General features: G+C 40.7%; 3 protein-coding genes and 1 long non-coding RNA gene across 12 annotated transcripts in view; 3 read left to right on the forward strand and 1 right to left on the reverse strand.

Moving 5' to 3' along the window:
• frmpd3 (FERM and PDZ domain containing 3) overlaps positions 1-6,257 on the forward strand; it is an 88,207-nt gene extending 81,950 nt beyond the window's left edge. For all 8 annotated transcript variants that reach the window (XM_037779774.1, XM_037779776.1, XM_037779781.1 and 5 more), the window contains one exon: positions 702-6,257. In XM_037779774.1, the coding sequence (XP_037635702.1) occupies positions 702-3,511 (2,810 nt within the window). In that variant the 3' untranslated portion in view covers positions 3,512-6,257. The remainder of the gene's footprint in view (positions 1-701) is intronic.
• LOC119494147 overlaps positions 1-8,192 on the reverse strand; it is a 49,225-nt gene extending 41,033 nt beyond the window's left edge. Inside the window, exons 1-2 of the long non-coding RNA XR_005208135.1 lie at positions 8,075-8,192; positions 6,992-7,094 (exon numbers count right to left, since the gene is read on the reverse strand). This is a non-coding gene — a long non-coding RNA (uncharacterized LOC119494147). The remainder of the gene's footprint in view (positions 1-6,991; positions 7,095-8,074) is intronic.
• Positions 8,188-13,466, forward strand: prps1b (phosphoribosyl pyrophosphate synthetase 1B). Of its 2 annotated transcripts, none has more exons than XM_037779782.1 (7): positions 8,188-8,494; positions 10,261-10,450; positions 11,124-11,222; positions 12,125-12,249; positions 12,449-12,622; positions 12,804-12,963; positions 13,214-13,466. In XM_037779782.1, exons 1-7 carry the CDS (start codon positions 8,373-8,375, stop codon positions 13,304-13,306), a joined length of 963 nt encoding a protein of 320 aa, XP_037635710.1. In that variant the 5' UTR covers positions 8,188-8,372; the 3' UTR covers positions 13,307-13,466. The 2 variants fall into 2 exon arrangements, with proteins under 2 accessions (XP_037635710.1, XP_037635712.1); XM_037779784.1 differs by having other exon boundaries at positions 10,261-10,444.
• Positions 13,467-16,612: 3,146 nt separating this feature from the next.
• LOC119493942 (solute carrier family 25 member 53-like) lies at positions 16,613-18,668 on the forward strand. Its single transcript, XM_037779465.1, has 2 exons — positions 16,613-16,893; positions 17,117-18,668. Exon 2 carries the CDS (start codon positions 17,124-17,126, stop codon positions 17,994-17,996), a length of 873 nt encoding a protein of 290 aa, XP_037635393.1. The 5' UTR covers positions 16,613-16,893; positions 17,117-17,123; the 3' UTR covers positions 17,997-18,668.
• Positions 18,669-21,150: the final 2,482 nt, after the last annotated feature.

A 21,150-nucleotide genomic window follows, 5' to 3' on the forward strand; every position in this document is an offset into this window, starting at 1 on the left:
TTACTTTTTTATCAATTAATATTAAACAGTGCATTTGCCGTACATCATCTTTTTATTATCTTGTGAAATGGCAAGATAATCTCTTAATTTTGTGGTAGCAATGCATGTATAATAACTGCAAATACAACACAGAATTAAGGTAGAATTGTAAAGACAACCTCCTACATGATGCTGAGCAAACTGAACAATAACCTAAACTAGAATAAGTCAAGCTGAAAATGCTATGGATCAGTGAAGCAACAACAATAGCTGATAATTACGCAATGTTGTGTGTCTTAAAAACAAAACAAGCCCCTGTTATCAAAAACAAACCTTTTTGTAAATGATGAATTGCCAACTTAATTTTTTAGATTTGATGAACATAGGGTAGAAAATTTGCTAGTCTTTGCATATTTCTCAAGCACACACATGCATCTGCATGGAAAAGCTGCAGTTCTTTCAGGTTGGGTGAGGCAAGCCCACTCATAGATCAGCCTGGAAGGGGGTTATAAATCTGACCCCCAAGAAATGATTTTGGGAACAAATTCAAACCACGATAATTTTGCTGTCTTGTGATCAGGATGAATCCACTCAACTGAAAATGGTTTGATAACTGACTTACTTCAGTAAAACACTAATATAACATTTTAATATTTCTTTGTTATTAATATTTGTTGTTTCTTGATTATCCTAACAGTTTGCTGTGTTGCCTTCCTCCTTAGGGCTGATTGTCTTGGCTGCCATTACACCTGAGTCGTCATTGGACTCAGGCCACGAGACCAACTCCTCTGAATTGACAGATGTTTCTGAGATGGTGTCGGCTATGAAGCAGAACCAGAACCAGGCCTACCTGCTGGCTCACCATATCAACAAAGAACGTATCCTCTGCCGCCGTGACTTTCCCCTGGCTATCCCTGGCTGCACTGCAAAGACCATAGGAACCGGGGCCTTCTCTGTGGGTCAGATTCGTGCTGGCTGTCCACCTAAGCAAGTAATCCTCAGCAAGACGGTTCCCTTTAAAGTCAGTCCAAGTCAAGACTCTGGAGTACTCAGTGTTGTGATGGAGCAGGGGGGCAATCAAGAGACTCAGACGGAACAGAAAGCAGAAATGAAAACACACTCTGAGTCCACCAAAACAAAGACCTCTGATCGCCCTTCTAAGTCACCTGAAAAACTTAAGGCATCTGGTGCTTCACTGACAGCTCAAGTCAGTAGAGATCAGAAGTTATCGAATTCTTCTGGGGAGAAACTGAGCCCAAATCTTTCTGAGGTTATAAAGGGGAAGACAACAGCACCTCTTAATACAGACCCTAGCAACAAAGCCTTACCTATCCTCTTACCTGTGGACAGAACTGCCTCTGCCAAGATTTCTCCCACTAATATGTGCCAAGATGCCAAGACTGCCTCTATTGAGACCATGAAGCCTTCAAGCTCTACAGAACTTTTGCCAGTTGACGACCTTTTCTGCACATGCCCAGTGCAACAGGAGCATGGGCATCAACTAAGACTAAAAGACCCACAGGTTCAAAAGATAGTGGTGTTTCAATCCTCCTCCCCCACAGATGATGAGCGTCTTCGGGCCAAAGGCCTCCAGCTTGCTAACAGCAAAGAGAATGCAGTGAGAGTAGGAGCAGATTCTAGTTTGGCAAAACCCAGCCCTCAAATACAAACCAAGTACTCCCCTCGTTTGCCTGTAAAAGCAGAGAGAAAAGAGGCAGTTGAAAACAAGCCTGAGGGTGCCCAGGGCAAATCCCAACCTGAGTCACAGAAATGCCCCATGAAATCCTTACCTATTTTAGATGATCTAACAATACCTAGCCCCTCTGTAGATAAGGTCTCCACTCTTCCAACCAGAGACTCAAAGAAGCAAGGCAGTGGTAAGGGGAAGTCCCAGCGCAGTGTCCCTTTCTTGAGCTTTAGAAACCTTCTTTCAGCTACGTTCCCAGCAAGAATGCGAAGAGAAACAGATGAGCGAAGGGCTCAGTTGCAGAAAGTCCGCCAGTATGAACTAGAATTCTTAGAGGAGCTGCTGAAACCCAAGTCATCCCAGGGAGAGTTTTTGCCCCAGGGATCCTCACCTGTGCCCTCCGGCACTCCTTGTGCCTGCCAGCTCCGCACCAGCCCTGTCCTAAAGGCACCAGGTATCTCTAGGGAGCAGCGACGCAGCTGTGACTGTAAGCGAATGTGTAGGGGCATGCGACTACCTGACACACCAGTTGGATCCACAACAGAGACGCAACACAGAGGCAGAGAGAGACCTATCTCGAAAACCCCTCCAGCAGTCTCCAAAGCACCTCACACCCAAGGTGCTTCAAGGAGACCACAGACCTTAGAGATCAAGACCACACGAATACGCTCCACCAGCCTGGAGTCAAGAGAGCCAAGGGGAGAGCAGGGTTCCTGCTTGCCCACCTGTACTTCTCAAACAGATTGCATGGGAGCTCCACAATACAAGAAGTTGCAGAGGCGGTACAGCATTGGAGAGCTGGATAACAGCCCTAGCACACCTGTGTATGCTGAAGTGAGGCCCAAAGCCAAGAGTCTAGAGAAGGAGATGGAGAGAGTGAGGGCCACTGGGCTGAGGCTCCCCACCCCAGTTGAACCAGTCCACACTCAGTCTCACCAGGCAGAGGGGAAGGGGAAAAAGGGGGTGTTTTTCATTCAGGGAGAAGAGCTACTGCGTGAAAGTAAAGAAGGGACCAGCGAGGTGCTGCTGACCCTGCCCAGTGAGGACAGTGATGACAAGGATAAATGCTGCTCATTCTGTTTCTGCTACAGGAAGTGTGAGGCAGCAGATGAAAGCAGTGAGAAGGATGAGCTCTCATACTCCATACCCCTTCAGGTCCTTCCAGGAATGGAGCTGGACTCGCATACCTTTCCTGTAGTGAGCAAAACGCTCCAGGTTCTTAATGCAGAGGACTGCAGCGGGGAGGAAGAGGAGGAGGAAGAGGAGGAGCCACAGACACAGGAGATTGACCTGAGAGCCTGTGGTACACTGGAGGCGAGCCTGGCACGGGTACAGGCTCTACAGGGGAAATGTTTCAGCTTGCCTGACGGTTTCCTAAATGCCCAGTTGGATGCTAATGAGTTGCTAGCTATTTTGCGTCAGTGTGCTAACAGCCCACAGGCTGAGGGCGAGTCTCGTCTTCAGCCCTCACAGATTGCAGAGTACAAACAGGAGCTGGCGGTGCGTTTTAAAGAATTCAGAGCATCTTGTCGACGCGTGGCAAGTGTTGAAAAAAGCCCGACACGTATGCTTGCTGTTGTCACAGCCAGCTTTCAAGTGTTGTGTGAACTAACTCAGACCTTCATCAAATTGGTCAGAGGGGTTCGTTCAGAAACCCAAAGGCTGCAGCTGTTGAGGAAAGTTGAGGAAGTAGCTATCAACTACACTTTGCTTCTGCGTGCGGCAGAGGAATCAATGGGACACTCAAGCAGCTTGCCGACAAAGACAGTGAGCCCTCCTGTTTCCTCCAACACCAATAACATGAGTTCACTCACTCGACCCATCAAAACTCTGCCTGCCCAGTAGGAATACATCTGGCAGGGATGTAATCAAAACAGTCCAGAATGTGGGTGGCTACTCTACTCCAAATTCATTATTTGTTTATTGTTTACATTTTTTACAAGACATGCAATGACTCATCCTCAGTAAAAATTGCAATGCAGCTGTTCCATCCCATGTTTACAGGCCCTGAGGTAGCCTCGTGGATCTTGTTTTGAAATATAAAGATACACCAAACTAATGCACAATGGAATAAGAACCCTATAACAGACTGGGTGATACAGGGCTAATCACCTCACATCAATATTCACAATATACATAAGTCATTATATTGTAATATTTTATATGTAATGTATATTTGGGTTGTGTCTACTTAGCAAATAATATAAAGTTTTGTGCAGAAAAAAGTGAAGAATATATTTGAAATGTATTGATTTAAGAGAACTATAAAGATTCTAATAAATCATCAGAAATAAATGTATGCTCTGGACAAAAATACTTCGGAGATCTCGTCAAGTAGCGACTTCTGTAAATTGCGTAGTCCAAAGCGTTGGTTGGTTAGATGGTGATGTGTGTGTTTGTTGAACTTTCTAACTGTTGTGATGCAAAATGGAGATCTTTGTTGGCTATGTTGACAATGTCCGGCGTAGTGATACAAGAGTCCAAATGTAAGTGACAGTGTTGGAAAATGAAAAACCGCTGAAAGACGAGTATGACATTTTAAACTATATTGACTGACAAGAGGCCCGTTCTCTCACTATAACAGTGCAGGTATGAAACACACCTGTTCTGTGCAGACAATGTAGCAGAGACCCAAGTCACAGTCTTATCCACTGTACAGTAATGAGTGTCGTTACCTCACTCAGCTGTAGAGAAGGAATACCCACACTGTACTTATACGCACAGAGTGTATTTTACACCATCACTGATTCGTCGCTCACTTGCATCTCACTTGTCCTGAATCATAGTTTTAAATATAGCCATCCACTTGCAAGTGGGTAAGCTTATCACTAGAATTTTGCACAACCTCTGAAATTAGCTCTGAAGTTGAAATGTATCTTTTAATGTTTAAGTGTTTTTTATTCACTCTGCTGCTGAAAACCTCACTTGAGTCCACACCACCAGTTTTGCATAATTCATCACCTCAAAGCTAAAGCTTACCCGTTTCAAAAGGATCCTTTGTTTTTAATTCAGGTTTTCAGATGAAGTATAAACAAATTTGCTTTCTATGTGCTGTTATACATTGTGCAATCTAGCAAATATATAAGAAACACACAAAGTAGTTTTCTATGTATTTTAATAAAACTAACACATCTGTTTCCTGTCTGAAATCTTCTTTGTGTCTCATCCTCTTGTTATTCCTGGAAATTAATCGGAGAGGCTTTATAGATGTACCGGCCTAATATGTATACCGGACATACTGTTAAAAGAAAGTGCTGTGAAACCAAATTAATAGTGACAACTGGCCTGCCACAATACTTAAGATAAGAAACACAATATTGCTGTTTTTTTTGCACAAAATGTATTGGTCAGTCCTTTGGGGTATAACGTGGTTGTTCAATGAACCTCAAACTGAACTTCAAAGGTTTATAAAATACTGTATATGAAGTAAACATCCAGCCTCAAGGTATTTAACTGTTTGGTGGTAAGAAACTAATTTTAGGATACTTGGTGCCATACACTGCATACTTGCAAATGTTCCGTATTTGACAAACACTATAAATCAATGGTGGGGGGTGAGGCTCTTTTAAATGCAACATATATTTTCTATGGCTTAGTACTGCTGTAAATTTGAGCCATTTACATCTTTTTGTTAACATTTTCAGCTTTGATGATTATTTATTAATGTGTCTGTGTGTGACAATGTGATTAGCCCCTCTCCCCACCCCCCCGCCATAACACTTTTCATTTTACACTGAAAGTCTGACCTTCAATATCAGCTTTGTTGTCCTTCTTTTCTTGGTTTCAGAACACATTTGTTGTGTTTACAAGCACTCTCTTTTAGTGGTTTGTCCTTCGCTGTTGATGTGGCATTTTCCATAACCATATACAGTGTTTTCTCTTTCACTGTACTGCATGTTTTCCTTTTAAGACTTTCAGGGGCAGATACTTTGACAATTGAAGGTGATGCTGTTTGTACAGATAATTTTCCAGTTCTAAAGTGGAAAAAACAGGCAAAAATGAAAGGCCGCGGTGGCAATATGTTAATGTTTTGCAAATGATATTCAGTATGGAAATGTATTATTCTACACTGTAAATGTAAATAGTAAGATAACATATTTGAGAGAATATGAAACACTTTTAAAACATTACCTGTAACATTAAGATTTATCCAAACTCTTCACTCTTTTGTAAAAAGGAAAAGATAAAACATGTCTGTAAGGTAATTATTTATAGTAGTAATGTAACATAGAGACTAATAGCAAAACATATATTTTAATGAGTATATAAACGAGTATAAAGCATGGGACATGTTTATTTTTATAAACAAAATATCAGACAATGTTCTCTCATCAGCACTTGAACATTTTGACATTCTGATGAACATTTTCTGTGGTTGTCATTGTTCAGTTGCTTTGCTAAACTGTGTGGGTTTGTCCGTGTTTCATTCACACGATGAGCCCGCCATGGCTTAATCCATTGTTTCTTTATGTGCACCTATTCATTCCTGTCTTTATTTACTGTCAATGATCTTGTCGTCACTGTGGTCTTCTGTCTGTGTACAAAGTTAACTCATGTTTTACGAGCAATAAAGTATATTATATAAACTCTTTCAGAGGATTTGGAAATGACATTGCATGCAGTGAACCTGCCGTAGTGGCAGGGTGTCCATTAGAATGACGTCATGTGAAAGATAAATTGTCTGGAAACGTCTCTCTCTGTCTGCTTACTGCTGCAGTTGCGTCATTCATTTGCCTCTGGCAAAAAATTATGTTGACTCAACAGTGCACACCTTGACAAAACACCAACCACTGACAGTAAAATGGTTTTTGTGTTTGTTTTTAGATAGGTTTACTTAAAATGTTTTGTTTTCTGTGTCATTTGTATTATTGCTAAGCATTTGAAAAGCGGATTAAAGCTAAGCCAACCACTAGACATGGGAGCCTCTTTGCCAAAGACATTGCAATAAAGTTATGATCATTTAGGAAACTGGAAATAATCCACAGAACAATACAACTGTCTGTGGTTGTTAGAGATCTCACACTCTCATAAATGTACACATCAGTAAAACCTAAACATACTGTAATATGGCACTGTAATAGTTAATAGGCTGTGTTGACAGTAGACATTATGACATGTCACAAAAGGAAAAACACAGGTGTGAGTAATAAAAATGAATGAGGGTCTTGGTATTGTGCATGCTGGCTCACTGTCAGACTGTTGTGGCTTAGGCCTACTGGGACACATGAATAGATCACACACATTAAATATTATTCGTAGCACTCGTGCTTTTCCTACTATGACAAGTCAAAATGTCTGCTGTGAAAAGGTGTATAGGCTACTTACCACTTCTGCATTTTAGTGAAGCACATTCTGTTACAGTCCCAAAGTTCGCCATGTTGTCTCTGAGGTCCTGAAAGGAGTGCCAGCAGGCACACGCCAGGGGTCTCTGCCAATATGACAAAGTTTAACTTTAATGACAACACAAGGGGAATGTGCAGTTGTGTTAGGTCTGAATCTAGAGTATGAACAGGCTACTTTGTATAAATCATATCCAACATCAAATATCTTAGATAGACCTGATATGGACTGTGTCTTGACCTACATGTTCACTGCAATGCCCTCAGTCCACATTTCCAACAGACCCACCTTTTACATGGCAGACATTTTGACATGTCATAGCAGGAAAAGCACAGGTGAAATTGCTGACATTAACGATGGCTCAGTTCCATTAAGTGTCCCAGTAATGTATTCCAGTGAGCCAGCATGCACAATACCAGGACGTCCCCTAAGTGGAATTCAGCCAAATGCTATTAAATACACCTGTGCTTTCTTTTTTCTAACATGTCAAAATGTTTGCTGTAAGGAAGAGGACACACTTCCACGGTTTACAAACACTAACGTTGCCTTAAACGCCAATATCCGTGTTTTTTATGAAGCAATTCAGAAAATATACAACTTAATTGATGCAATAACGAGTACAACTCCAAGATAAGTGGCAGTTACAACTCGGTTTATCTGTACAACTATGTAGTTATTTATGGAAGTTATTATTGGACTTTATTAGTTGTAACCCACAGAAGACATTCCTCAAATGTGTACCATGATCTGCAAATATTTCACTATCCACAAACATGTATTTTTGTTTTTGTGTTGTGTAAAGTCACATTTACAAAAATACAGGGCGATTTGCAAATACGCATAACTTACTCTGTAAATGCGTATTTTAAGGTTTACATGTAAAGTGATAAACACGCATTTGTGCATCTATTTTATACACGTGGAATGATATTTGCAGATCGCTTCCTGTGCATTTGTGGGCCATCTAGGTTACAACTAATAAAGTCCAATAAAACTTCCATAGTTATTAGGAGTTAACTCACTTTAAGCTTATAAATAATTTGCATTAGCATGTGCAGGTAAACTCACATTAGTAGATTGTGCATGGATGTCACGCTCGCTCACTGACGTAACCCCCCTCGGAATGACGTCATCGCGTCGGAACGTAAAGTGAAAACGTGCGCGCCGCCGCCCCCGGGAAGGAAGGAACCCGCGTACGCGTGATGTGTGGGACATAATGGTGGATAGGTAGTGAAGGCTTCACAGCTCGATACGAGTTGCTCATCACGCTGTTCACATAATCCCCGTTGACTCGTCGACTCCTCTGACGCTGACAGCTCAGCCCTGCTCGGACTGAAGACTGGACGACGACCTGGACCGCAACAAGATGCCGAACATCAAGATATTCAGCGGTAGCTCGCATCCGGACCTGTCTCAGAAGATAGCAGACCGCCTGGGTCTGGAGCTGGGGAAGGTCGTCACCAAGAAATTCAGCAACCAAGAGACATGGTGAGTTGTTGTTTATTGTTTAGTTCTACTTAAAAGACGTGTATAATCAGAGGTGTGTAATGGTGTAGCCTGGCGCCATGTAACGTTATTTAATTAGAAACGTGGTGTCATGGTGATGTTGGCGCGCGGTGTTGTTTGGAACTTGTAGTCCACACATGGCTGAGAGAACTCATGCTCACTAACTAAACCTGTCTGGTGAACCACCAGACAGGTTTAGTGACACAAAGACACATTATAGTTGACTAAATACACTGGAATTATAATTAGGGCTGTCAGTCGATTAAAATCAATCAATCAACATGTATTTGTGTAGCCCTTTACATTAACCAAAAGGTACCCAAAGTGCTTTACATTAACATCAAGAAATTACAGGAATAAAAACATATATCATAAAAGGGTACATAAAAAATGTAAAATATTTAATCGTGATTAATTGCATGATTATCCATGATTAATGGCACATTTTTTTATATGTTCAAAATGTACCTTAAAGGGAGATGTGTCAGGTATTTAATGCTCTTATCAACATGGGAGTGGGCAAATATGCTGCTTTATGCAAATGTATGTATATATTTATTATTGGAAATCAATTAACAACATAAAACAATGACAAATAATGTCCAGAAACCCTCACAGGTACTGCATTTAGCATAAAACTCACATATGCTCACATCATAACATGGCAAACTGCAGCCCAACAGACAACAACAGCTGTCAGTGTGTCAGTGTGCTGACTTCAGTATGACTTGCTCCAAACTGCATGTGATTATCATAAAGTGGGCATGTCTGTAAAGGGAGACTCATGGGCAGGGAATGAAATTAGCACCTGCCACCTGCCAAATACCAAATACAGGGTAAATTTTGGATGTCGCAGCTTAAAATTTCAGGTCACCTGCCACTATGGCAGATAGCTTTTCCTTATATTAAGAATTATTTTATCAAAAATATTCGAGCCGAATAAAACTATTGGATGGGCTTACGGTCCTGCGACAGCTACAGATACCAGATTCTTTTATTTTTTTTGTCAGAGCATTTGATTTATTGATTGCTGTTGGGGTGTAATGATAATTTCAACGAATTTAACAAAAAATGTTTCTGAAGATTACCAACTCTAGCTTTAAGTTTACATGACACAGTCCATATTCCTACTGTCTAAACACATCTAAAGTGTTCTACATAGATTTCAAAATTGAGTGCCCGGTAGAAATTTTCAGTGACCTGCCACAGTAGCAGGTGAGGAAAAAACTTAATTTCAGACTCGTGGGTACCCATAGTACCCATTGTCATTCACATATCCTGAGGTCAGAGGTCAAGAGACCCCTATGAAAATGGCCATGACAGTTTTTCCTCTCCAAAATTTAACGCACGTTTGGAGCGTTATTATTATACGACAAGCTAGTATGACATGGTTCCTTAGATTTTCTAGTTTCATATGCTGCCAGTATCTTCACTCTAGCTTTAAAACTGAGCCCGCTACAACCTTCAAATGCGTTAATTCTTTAAAGAAATTAGTGGCGTCAAAATGAATTTGCGTCAACGCGTTATTCTTGCGTTAACTTTGACAGCCCTAATTATAATGCAATATCACATATCATGTTGAGACTGTTATTTTCTGAGCCGACATGCTTCTCATTTCCCCAGTTCAGCTCATGTTCAGATCACGTGCCATTGTTTACTCTGTCCCGTCATCTGCTGCCTGCCACGGTGTGTTAACTCCATGACGCCACTAAGTGCTGTTTGTCTTGTCACCTCTTCTCTCCTGGCAGCGTGGAGATTGGGGAGAGTGTACGTGGGGAAGATGTCTACATCGTGCAGAGTGGCTGTGGAGAGATCAATGATAATTTGATGGAGCTGCTGATCATGATCAATGCCTGCAAGATTGCCTCTGCCTCCAGGGTCACTGCTGTTATCCCCTGCTTCCCCTATGCCCGGCAAGACAAGAAGGACAAGGTGGGGGTGAGGGATATCTGTATAATTACTTCTGTCATGCCATTTGCCATCCAGCATCATGACAAGAAGCCTGCAGCCATGTTCATTCGTAACCAGTTGACAATGCATATTTGCTTTCTTTTTGTTTGTTTTCCTTTCCCTTGCTCTGTGTGTTTTACATAACTGCACTTCCCATTGCTTTTGTTCTTAACTAGTAGCTATTTGCATGTTATTTACCCTCATTCCAACATTTGAATGACATTGCATGAATGGAATGCTTCACGCTTTTAACTAAATGTATATTAATTATTGTGATGCAAGACTAGATATCATCCAGGATTTTGTCATAAGTGTGTTATATAAGAATAAGTGTATTTTTTCCCATATTAAAAGTCATATTGGAGTTGGGCTGACTGTTTTAACTGAGCAAAATGAAAACAGAATGCCTCTGTGTTTAGCCATCCTATGTACACACTGGTGGTTTTTGCATATCACCCATTGCAGTATATTGTAAATATTGAAAGCATCAATTGTAAAAATATTTTTATACTACCATTGTTGAGGTCTAGAGACTAAAAGATTGTAATATATAAATGGTTACTGAACGGCTAAGCTCTCAGTTGAGTGTTATTTTTAGAAACATGCCATGCTTGCCAGTTCACTTATTCCATGTGACTGATGCAATCTATTTTCATTGCAGAGCCGTGCTCCCATCTCTGCCAAGTTGGTCGCCAACATGTTATCCGTGTCCGGCGCTGACCATATCATCACTATGGACTTGCACGCCTCACAGATACAGGTGAGCAGACTTAAACAGAAGTGCATCTGATTCAGTAGCCTGCCATGAATCTGTCCTTTGGGTAATTTTTTTTACCTGCATTAGAAAAACCTGGCTTCCATAGCCTTATGTTTATATTAGGGCTGTCAATCTATTAAAATATTTAATCGCGATTAATCACACATTTATTATCTGTTCAAAATGTACCTTAAAGGGACATTCATCAAGTATTTAATACTCTTATCGACATGGGAGTGGATCAAATATACTTGCTTTATGCAAATGTATATATTTATTATTGGAAATAAATTAACAACACAAAACAATGTGAAATATTGTCCAGAAACCCTCACAGGTACTGCATTTAGCATAAAAAATATGCTCAAATCATAACATGGCAAACTCAAGCCCAACAGGCAACAACAGCTGTCAGTGTGTCAGTGTGCTGACTTGACTATGACTTGCCCCAAACTGCATGTGATTATCATAAAGTGGGCATGTCTTTTCATTCACATATCTTGAGGTCAGAGGTCAAGGGATCCCTTTCAAAATGACCATGCCAGTTTTTCCTCGCCAAAATTTAGCGTAAGTTTGGAGCATTATTTAGCCTTCTTCCCGACAAGCTAGTGTGACATGGTTGGTACCAATGGATTCCTTAGGTAGTTCTTCCTTCTAGTTTCATATGATGCCAGGGTCTTCACTCTAGCTTTAAAACTGAGTCCACTACAACCCAAAAATCACAAGTTGCGTTAATGTGTTAAAGAAATTGTTGGCTTTATCGCGTTAACTTTTGACAGCCCTAGTTTATATAAAGGTTAACAAAGGACAAAGGGAGATGTGAGTCTTCCAGTGCTCCTTCCAGCAGGTAGTTCATGTTCAGCTCCTGTGACCCCAGTCCAAACACTTCCATTATCTTTTTACAGGGATTCTTTGATATCCCCGTTGATAACCTGTACGCAGAGCCAGCTGTGCTGAAATGGATCAAAGAGAACATCCCTGAATGGAAAAACTGTACCATTGTCTCACCTGACGCAGGAGGAGCAAAGAGGTAGGCCAGTAGCACTCTCCTTACTGCTGTAGGTGTTCTACCCTTGAGCATCTCCTCCAGAGTTTACTTAAGATTACACTTTTGTTGATTTTTCCTTATCTCTGACGAGGCTTTAATTTGACTTGTGCATTTACAGCGTTGTACACTTGGGCATGCACATTAGCTCAATCTCATGACCATTATGCTTTCCCCTTTGCAGGGTCACCTCTATAGCAGACAGGTTGAATGTGGACTTTGCCCTTATTCACAAGGAGAGGAAAAAGGCGAACGAGGTGGACCGCATGGTTCTCGTCGGAGATGTGACCGATCGGGTCGCCATTCTAGTGGATGACATGGCTGACACGTGTGGTACAATCTGTCACGCTGCTGACAAGTAAGTCCCTTTTGTGCTAAATGAAGTTGGAACTTTTACAGCATAACAGAAGACATGACCACCGGCAACTACTGTGGTTTCTATGATCCCGATGTCAAACTAACTTGGAAAGAGATCATTACTGAATTCTGTTCATGATCTATCCAGTCATGTGGATCATTATACTGTTTCTCTCCCTTAGACTAATTTCCGCTGGGGCCACCAAGGTGTACGCCATCCTAACCCATGGCATCTTCTCTGGCCCAGCTATCTCACGCATCAACAATGCATGCTTTGAAGCTGTGGTGGTCACCAATACAATCCCTCAGGAGGAGAAGATGAAGCATTGTCCCAAAATACAGGTGAGGATACAGCATTTATCATTTTGATTATCATTTATTTTCCCCCAGAGCCAAAGTGAGTAGCGAAACACATAGTGATATAACAAGTAGCTGCATTTAAAGTAATATGAAATGGTTTGAGAAGCTAGATTTTTTTTTTGAAGTTGGTATTTTTACTTGATAAATTACTTACAAAGTCATACATTTTCTGACAATAAACAAATCACCCAGTCTTGTTATATTCACAACATCCCGTCCTCTCTCCCTCCAGGTTATTGACATCTCCATGATCCTTGCAGAGGCCATCCGTAGAACTCACAACGGCGAGTCTGTGTCGTACCTGTTCAGCCACGTCCCCTTGTAACAAATGGTGTCTCCCAGCTACTGTGTGCTGTTACACCAAATATGAGAAGAGGGAATTCCCCCGACCCCAAACACTACCATTAGCAACAATGTTCTGCTAACTAACCGTGAAGTAAAAACGAATGTCATGTTAGTACTAATGCTGACCCCCCCGCCCCCTCCTCACTTGAGTCCCTTCTCCCCCCTTGAGCAGTGTCCCTTCATGTCTGGGTACCAAAGCAATCGCAAGCTACCAATTTAGGCCAGCGTATTTATTGTACTTGGATAAATAACTGTTTATCCACTGTGAACTTTGTCCCCCCTTTCATAACATTTAGGTACAGAGTTTCTCCTGACCATGTCACCTCTCCAGAGGGGCTGTACTACGAAGCGAGTATTCCCTCGGCTGAGAATCTGTATAGCTCGCTAGATTGACTATTGACGACAGAGTGACGCTATTTGTTGAAAGGCCTTTTTTTAATAGCCAATTTCAAGCCAAAGCTCTGAACAAAAACTGGTCCAGACCAGAAGCTTGTATTACAAAGCGAGTTCAACGTAACCATGGTATCTATACGTTATCTGGCTTAGCTAACTCACAATCACGCTAAGCAGTCCTACGACAGAGGTTATCAACTCTGTAAGTCAAGCCAGGGTTTCTCAATCTGGCTATGAGCACGTTCACATAAATCGGGCGGTGTTTCCAGCATATGACCAATCACAGACATGGACACGTCTGTTGTCAGCAGAATGGCATATTTTTACAAACGGAGAGCAAATTATAATATTAGACAAATAAGCGCATAATCCAGGCTAAAAGCAACACAGTTGCAGCTGCCAAATGCAGATATGACAGCTGGCAAAACAATTGCTGTGTAAATTAACTTATTATAATATTACTGCTCCATCTAGAGAACGAGTAGATCTGACTATGTGTTGCTTAAATATATTCTTATAGAACGGAATAGAAGATACTTTATTCATCCCGTGGGGAAATTGTAAAAAAAAAAAAAAAAAAAGCCTACTTACCGCTTTGAAACATGTTTTTATATTTATTTTTTATTTACTCCCAAGTCAGTTTCACACTGCTGGGGTTGCAGCTGAAAGAATAAGGCAAAAATATTAAAAAATATACACGCCATAAGAATACATCTGAGCAAATTTTACGGAATACACACACGAAGCCTAATTCTAGTCAGATTGTGCTCTAGATGGGGCAGTGATATTATAAGCCTATTAATTTACACATTCGGTAATTTATTTTCATTTATTTTTTGCCAGCTGTCCTTTCTGCAGTTGTCAGGTTAAACTGTGTTACTTTTAGCCTGGATTATGACTTTAACTTCTTCACATTTGTGTGATATTATCTTAAGATCCGAGCTCTGATTGGTCAGTAAGGGGTGCTTTTTAGACGAGTCGATCTCTTATCTCGAACATAATCTGCTCCAATGGCGATCAAGCCAGGTTTAAAAGAGAGCCACCTGCGTAACAAGGAAAAGTCTGGCTTTAGGCTCCAAATAACTTGCTAACCCACTAATCTGGCTTCGTAGTACAGCCCTCAGGAGTTATTTCAATATGTTGTCAAAGAGCTTATATAAATATTCCCTGGCAGGTCCCAGTGGTCAGGAGAAGCATCTACCATATAAAGCTGTTACAGTGCTTTTTGTTACAATGAGCGAGTGTCGTTTTTTCATGTTGCTCCTGTGTCCTCTGCTGTTTGAGAGATTATAATTAATGAAGTGAATGTGTATTGAACTAGTTTACAGTGCCACTGAAGCTCCACTCAACCCAAGAGTGCCTCAACAGTCTGAAACAGAATTACTTTTTTTTTCCTCCAGTCTTCTCCTCCCCCCCTCCTATTTAGCTGTGTTTATTTTCTCACTGGATGAAGAACTTTCACGTGTCTTATCGGACTGTAAAAGATGTTCTGACATGTTTCTTTTGACTCTTGAGGTGCTCTCTATTGAGTGGGGTTTGCCCAGTGTCCAGGGTTTACCCTTTGAGGTTCTGCGTTGACGGTCTTTCTATATAGAGAAGCTCTCGGGTTTTTAGTTTGGGGTCTCTGCAGGCTGGAGCTTCCTTCAGAAATGTTCACCTGCTATTTTTTTTTTTTTTTTTTTTGATCCTTTTGTATGTTCGGAAGAAGGATTTGTCATTAATGTGCATTTGTGTTTACTTTTTCAGTAGGGTGAATGCGTCAGTTATCTGAGGATGCGTTCTTAATAAAATTAAATATGCGTAAAATCTTAAACCTGCCACTTGTTTTGTTTCTGGTATTAATGCATTACACCTGTAGACATATAACTATTTATAATTGCCTATAAGCTCAATATTATGAAGTTGCACACAACCAGGGTCAATGCAAAATATACTGTATTTATTGCAGTTTATTCCTGAGATAGTTTACATTCTACAGTTAAAAGCCCTTGGTCTATATTTTATAGGCTTATTCCACATTCAGTATTTCCCCACCAGTATTTACGGTTCAAAGTCTTTTTATTGGTATTCTGTACAAAATCCAATAAATCACAGAAATTATTGTATAAACAAATGATACCCCCCATCCCTATAACAATATCACTGCACCATTAAATAAGCAGAATTAATTTCATAAACAATTACATTTATACATATAAAAGAGTTAAATCCGATAGAAACATATGCAAAAAAAAAAGAAAGGAAAGGACCAAAAACACAAAAAGATAAGTAAATTAAAAATAATAATAAATAAATAAAAACATAAAAAACTAAGTAAAAGTTGTGAATTATATGTAATATGAGGTCAACAGTTTAAAACTTCAATGTCAGTGGTATCCATTTTTTCTATATAGATTAAAAAGGGTCTCTATATAGCATAACATTTCTGAGCACACCCTCTTGTAGTATAGCGAATCTTCTCCAATACCAAATGATGTATGAGATCTTTATGAGATCTCCCCACCAGTATTTAATTCCTGATAGTGTGGAGAATGCTTCGAGACAGCATTTAAACAAATATCATTAAATATAGATTGATATAATTGAATAGTTTATATTTTATTTATTAGATTTATTTAGTTATTAGACTCGTGGCGTCAGTATTTCTAAAAAAGGTGAATAAAGTAAAAAGAAATCATTGCAGTAGTATATATATATATATATATATAGCCTATTTACTGTAAGTGGTGTGTTACTTGGTGGTGTGTCACTTGGAACACACCCTTGTGCTAAAGAAAGAAAACACTTTGATTGACAGGCAAAATAGCCAATCGCAGACCACATGACGTAGACAGTCTTGACCAATCGTTATTCTCTAGGAGGCGGGCCAATCACAGAAACCGGCTTTGCTCAGTGCGCCTGTCATTTTAATACTGTTACAGGCATATATGTCTATGGTTACACGTTGTCGGACGAGATTTTACTATTTATTTGTCCGTATTCGGGTAGAAACGAGTAGGAAACAGACCAATAACCATAAATTAGCTCTCTCCACGTGCTGTCTATAGGAGGACAAATAGACGCCTGTGCTGCCTTCAACTTCCAACGATGAACGGAGGAAAATTAAAGTGACAAAACGCCTTGTATATATATATTTTGTTTTATTTGGTTTTTTTTCTACTGACAGCTGACTGGGTAAGAAAATTTAATCTCTGATTTGTCTTTAATGTTTCTGATCACTGAGTTTAATTAATGTTCATATATTATAAATATGAATATGTTATTTAAGTGTAATTTATTTTGCTGTGGTTCTCTACACTGTGGTTTCAGTTTCATTTCTTGGTTGTGAGGAGGCTTTTTTAGTATGGCTGTGCTGTAAGGCGACACTGGAATGATTTGTGGTTTCATTTTTATTCAGCTCAAGGATGGCAGGAGGTTCTGACCGTAAAAAAGATGAAGAGGGCCACAGGGACACAATGATTGGTTTCCTGCATGGAGGGATCTCAAGCTTGCTATCCACCCTCCCCACCCTCATTGTTTTCCCTGTTTACAAAACCATTTTCCGTCAACAAATCCACAACAGCCCAGTTCACCAGGCAGTGGGACAGCTCTACAAGGAGGGCCCCATGAAGCTCTACAGGGGCGTGGCCCCACCGTTACTGATGAGGACCCTGAATGGCACGCTGCTCTTTGGCCTCCAGGGCACCCTCCTCAAACAGCTCTCACTGTCATCCCAAAATGTCATCCCTGCCTCTGCCCTGCCTGCTCTGGCTGGGTTTGGTGCAGGCATGGTAGAAGCCGTGGTATTCACCCCCTTTGAGCGCGTCCAGAACGTGTTGCAAAATGGCCAAAACGACCGCCATCTACCCACCCTGAAGAGTGTTCTTGTCAGGCTGAGGGCACAGAGGCCGGCCTTAGGGTTCTACAGAGCCTTGCTGCCCATCACGACCCGCAACGCTCTTGGCAGCTCCCTCTACTTTGGCCTGAAGGGGCCGGTGCGTGCTTTTTTGGAGGAACAGGGGCTCTCTCAGGGGGTTTCCTCCTTCATCGCAGGGATGCTGACCTCCATGGCAACCAGCTTGACTCTCTACCCGCTGTCTGTGCTGGTGGCAAACATGCAGGCACAGGTGGAAGGGGAGGTGGCAGGGGTCACGGCTTCTTGGAGGAATCTGTGGGAAACTCGCCAGCGGAGTGTGGCTCTGCTGTACAGAGGGGGTTCTCTGGTTATTTTGAGATCATGCATTACGTGGGGAATCGCCACTGCTATCTATGACAGGCAGCAGAAACGCTCAAGTTGAAGAGGCACCGTTGAAAATAGTTAGTTTTACCGTTTGTATTGTTTATAATCCAGAAAACTGTGCAACTATTTTACAAAGATTTTTTTAAATTTATATTCTGAAAATTGTATTTTTGTTTGTCTTTTTACCTCTTGTGTTGTATTCCTTATCACCGCTAAGTGTTAAATATTATATATAGTTAAATATAATAATATAAAAATGGTGCTGGTGAATCTCAGGTGCCTTTAATTTGTACTGTCTTAAAGGGGAATTTTACCATTTCAACTCATCAAAGTCAGTTTCCTCATCATGGGAAGTACTACTCACTCAGGCTATGAAAGCAGTTGTATAATGTCCTCTGTGGCCCTGGAGGAACATTGATTATTTGCTTTTTGCTTAGTTTTGCTTTTATTAAATGGCCAGTGAGTAACATCTGGCGGCATCTAGCGGTGACGTTGCAGATTGCGGGTGCCGAGTGAGTAGAAAATGCAATGTGAAAACGTGAATGGCCTTAGCTAGAGCTGTTGTAAGAGTAGCAAAGGTCATTTGGAGAATAGCAGAGCCATTGTGTAGAATGTGTGTGTACCTGGGTAGTTAGTGGAGCAAGAGAGAGAGTTAGTTTAACTTTGAGAATGTCAAGTGATCAATGCAAGTTGCAGTTTAGGCAGAAGTAAATGCTGCAGCTCCTCAAGATCAACAGATGTTTCCTGTGTCTTGTTTCCCAGCAGCTGAGTGGGGTGACGGGGATCAACTCTGGAGCGAGTAACGTTATCGACTCCGGCACAAGCAGGAAAAGTTAACAGGTTTGTCCGTTGTGGGCTACTGTAGAAACATGGCGGCCGGCTCTGTGGAGAGGACCCACTCCCTATTTAGATATAAACGTCTCATTCTAAGGTAACAAAAACACAACAATTCTTATTTTTAGGTGATTATACACTAAAGAAAACATACTTATTAATATTATATTCCATTTCTACCAATAGATCCCCCTAAATGTTACACACTGGTCCTTTAATATGTAGAAAGAAGAAATGACAGGAAAGAAATGGGGAATGAATGACATCCAACAGAGGTCACCAGCTGGACTCGAACCGGGGAAGTTGGGTAGCGTGATCAACTTGGATCCCTCCAGGATGCCCATGGAGTGATCTAAACTCTGATAATCTGTTAGGGTTATCTCGGCTTGAAGACTACAATTTATAGCAGAAACCCTGCATTGCAAATTGGGGCTTGGATTTTCTAAAAGATGGTTATTTACCAGCTAGGCCGGATCGAACAAAATTGGTTTATATATGGAAAAAATGGATCCATAATTTTTTGGTCTGAACCCATAAAAGGGAGTAAAGGTCAGGATATCTACCTCTGCTGCCTTGTTTTTGACCATCTGTGTATGTTTATGGTGTATTGTCAAGACATTATTACATTTTCTGTACGATATAGATATTACATGTGAATCAAATGCCTTGAAACAAATAAGATACGACTCAGCAGTCACCACTGTTGCCTCACAGCAAGAAGGTCCTGGGCAAGAATCTCTCGGCCAGCTGGGGCCTTTCTGTGTAGAGTTTGCATGCTTTCCCCATGTCTGCATGGGTGTCCATAGGCATGCCGGTTACGTCAATTGGAATTTAAGTTGCTATGTAGCGCTGTAATACGCTGTCGATCCATTCAGGGTGCCTCCTGCACTCAAGAGTAAGCCAATGGATGGAATAAATAAGTGTGTTATTCACAATGTAGCCCATTAAATAAAATTGTATCTGTTTGACTGTGAAAGAAAAATGTCTGAATCTTTGACGTATACCTGTGAAATGAACACAGAATAACATTATAGTAATAATTATTGCAGAATACAGACTTTTTTTTCCTCAAACTGCATTAACCCTCTGAGATCCCGACCGACTTCACTGTCTTTCAGAGACTATAGCAGATTTTAGAGCTAGAAGATAGATATATCATATGAAACTAGAAAACCTAAAAAAAAAAAAAAAAAAAAAAAGGAATCCATTGGTTTCACACATAACTTGCATGGCCATTTTCAAAGGCGTCCCTTTAAAGTGGCAGTAGGCAGTATATTTTTGGCATCATTGGGCAAAAATTCCATAATAACCTTTCAGCATATTGTAATTCAAGTGTTCTGAGAGATAACTAGACTTCTGCAACTCCTCATGGCTAGTTGGACTGCTTGGTCGGAGTTCGCGAGTGATTGACAGCCGGCTCTCATAAACGGCAGCTGGACAGCATACCTCAGATCAGCTCTTACTGCTTGTTTTCCTCCCGGTCTGTGAAATCTTGCAGATGCTGTTAGGAGCACTGGAGGACACAGAGGCAAATGATTTTCTTCCAGGTTACCTGTTTCATGCACTACTGTCACGATATAGTGACCGTTTTATAAAAATAACTTTTTTTAATCATATTTGCTCCAATCTCGCCTACTTTAGCTTTAACTCTGACCTCAAGATATGTGAATAAAAATGGGTTCTATACCCACGAGTCTCCCCTTTACAGACATGCCCATGATAATCACATGCAGTTTTTTGAATGCAGTATATATTTGTTATTTTCGCCTATTCTAAAAATAATGTGTTTGAATATTTCTGCATACTGGGGTCCCTAAACAGTCTTGAATTACATAAATTGGGTATCACTGTAAAGCAGAGACTCTTGTGGATCCAATGAGCCCAACTGTATTCATGTGTGATGATGTTAGTCCCCATAGTAGCCATTTCATTGTAGTGAGAACATTTTCTTAAACTTGACCTCACTTTATAAAATGACCTGTGGTGACCTCTAGGATAATCAAAACCTCATGAAACTTACAACCACAAACTAGAGACTTAGGGCATTCAGAGGATGGATGGCTTTCCTAAGTAGATTGACAATAAGGGGGCTTCTGAGCAGTTTCCACAACAGAAGGCCTCGCCATCCAATCACCGAAAAATGAAATTCTTGCAGAAATCACAAAATTTCAAAAGTTTTTGACACCAAATCCCAGCATGGCTTTTTCTATGGTGATCCTCAAGGTCTTGGTGTCTCAATGTGGTATTTTGGAGGGATTATTGATTATTTTTATCAATTCTCAAGTGGTAAAAAATTGTTAAATTGAGCACGAAATCTGTGTTACGAATGGTATCAACCCAAAATTTGCTACAACAACTTATGAGACATAAAAGAGCAT

Source organism: Sebastes umbrosus, chromosome 9, assembly GCF_015220745.1.
Source record: "Sebastes umbrosus isolate fSebUmb1 chromosome 9, fSebUmb1.pri, whole genome shotgun sequence".
NCBI lineage: Eukaryota > Metazoa > Chordata > Actinopteri > Perciformes > Sebastidae > Sebastes > Sebastes umbrosus.

Excerpts from the sequence above, each read along its gene's own strand:
- LOC119493942 (XM_037779465.1), top strand. The coding sequence starts at position 17,124 with ATGGCAGGAGGTTCTGACCGTAAAAAAGATGAAGAGGGCCACAGGGAC.
- prps1b (XM_037779782.1), top strand. The coding sequence starts at position 8,373 with ATGCCGAACATCAAGATATTCAGCGGTAGCTCGCATCCGGACCTGTCT. Across the intron at positions 11,223-12,124 it reads TGCACGCCTCACAGATACAG|GGATTCTTTGATATCCCCGT; the intron begins GTGAGCAGACTT and ends ATCTTTTTACAG. Across the intron at positions 12,250-12,448 it reads GACGCAGGAGGAGCAAAGAG|GGTCACCTCTATAGCAGACA; the intron begins GTAGGCCAGTAG and ends TCCCCTTTGCAG.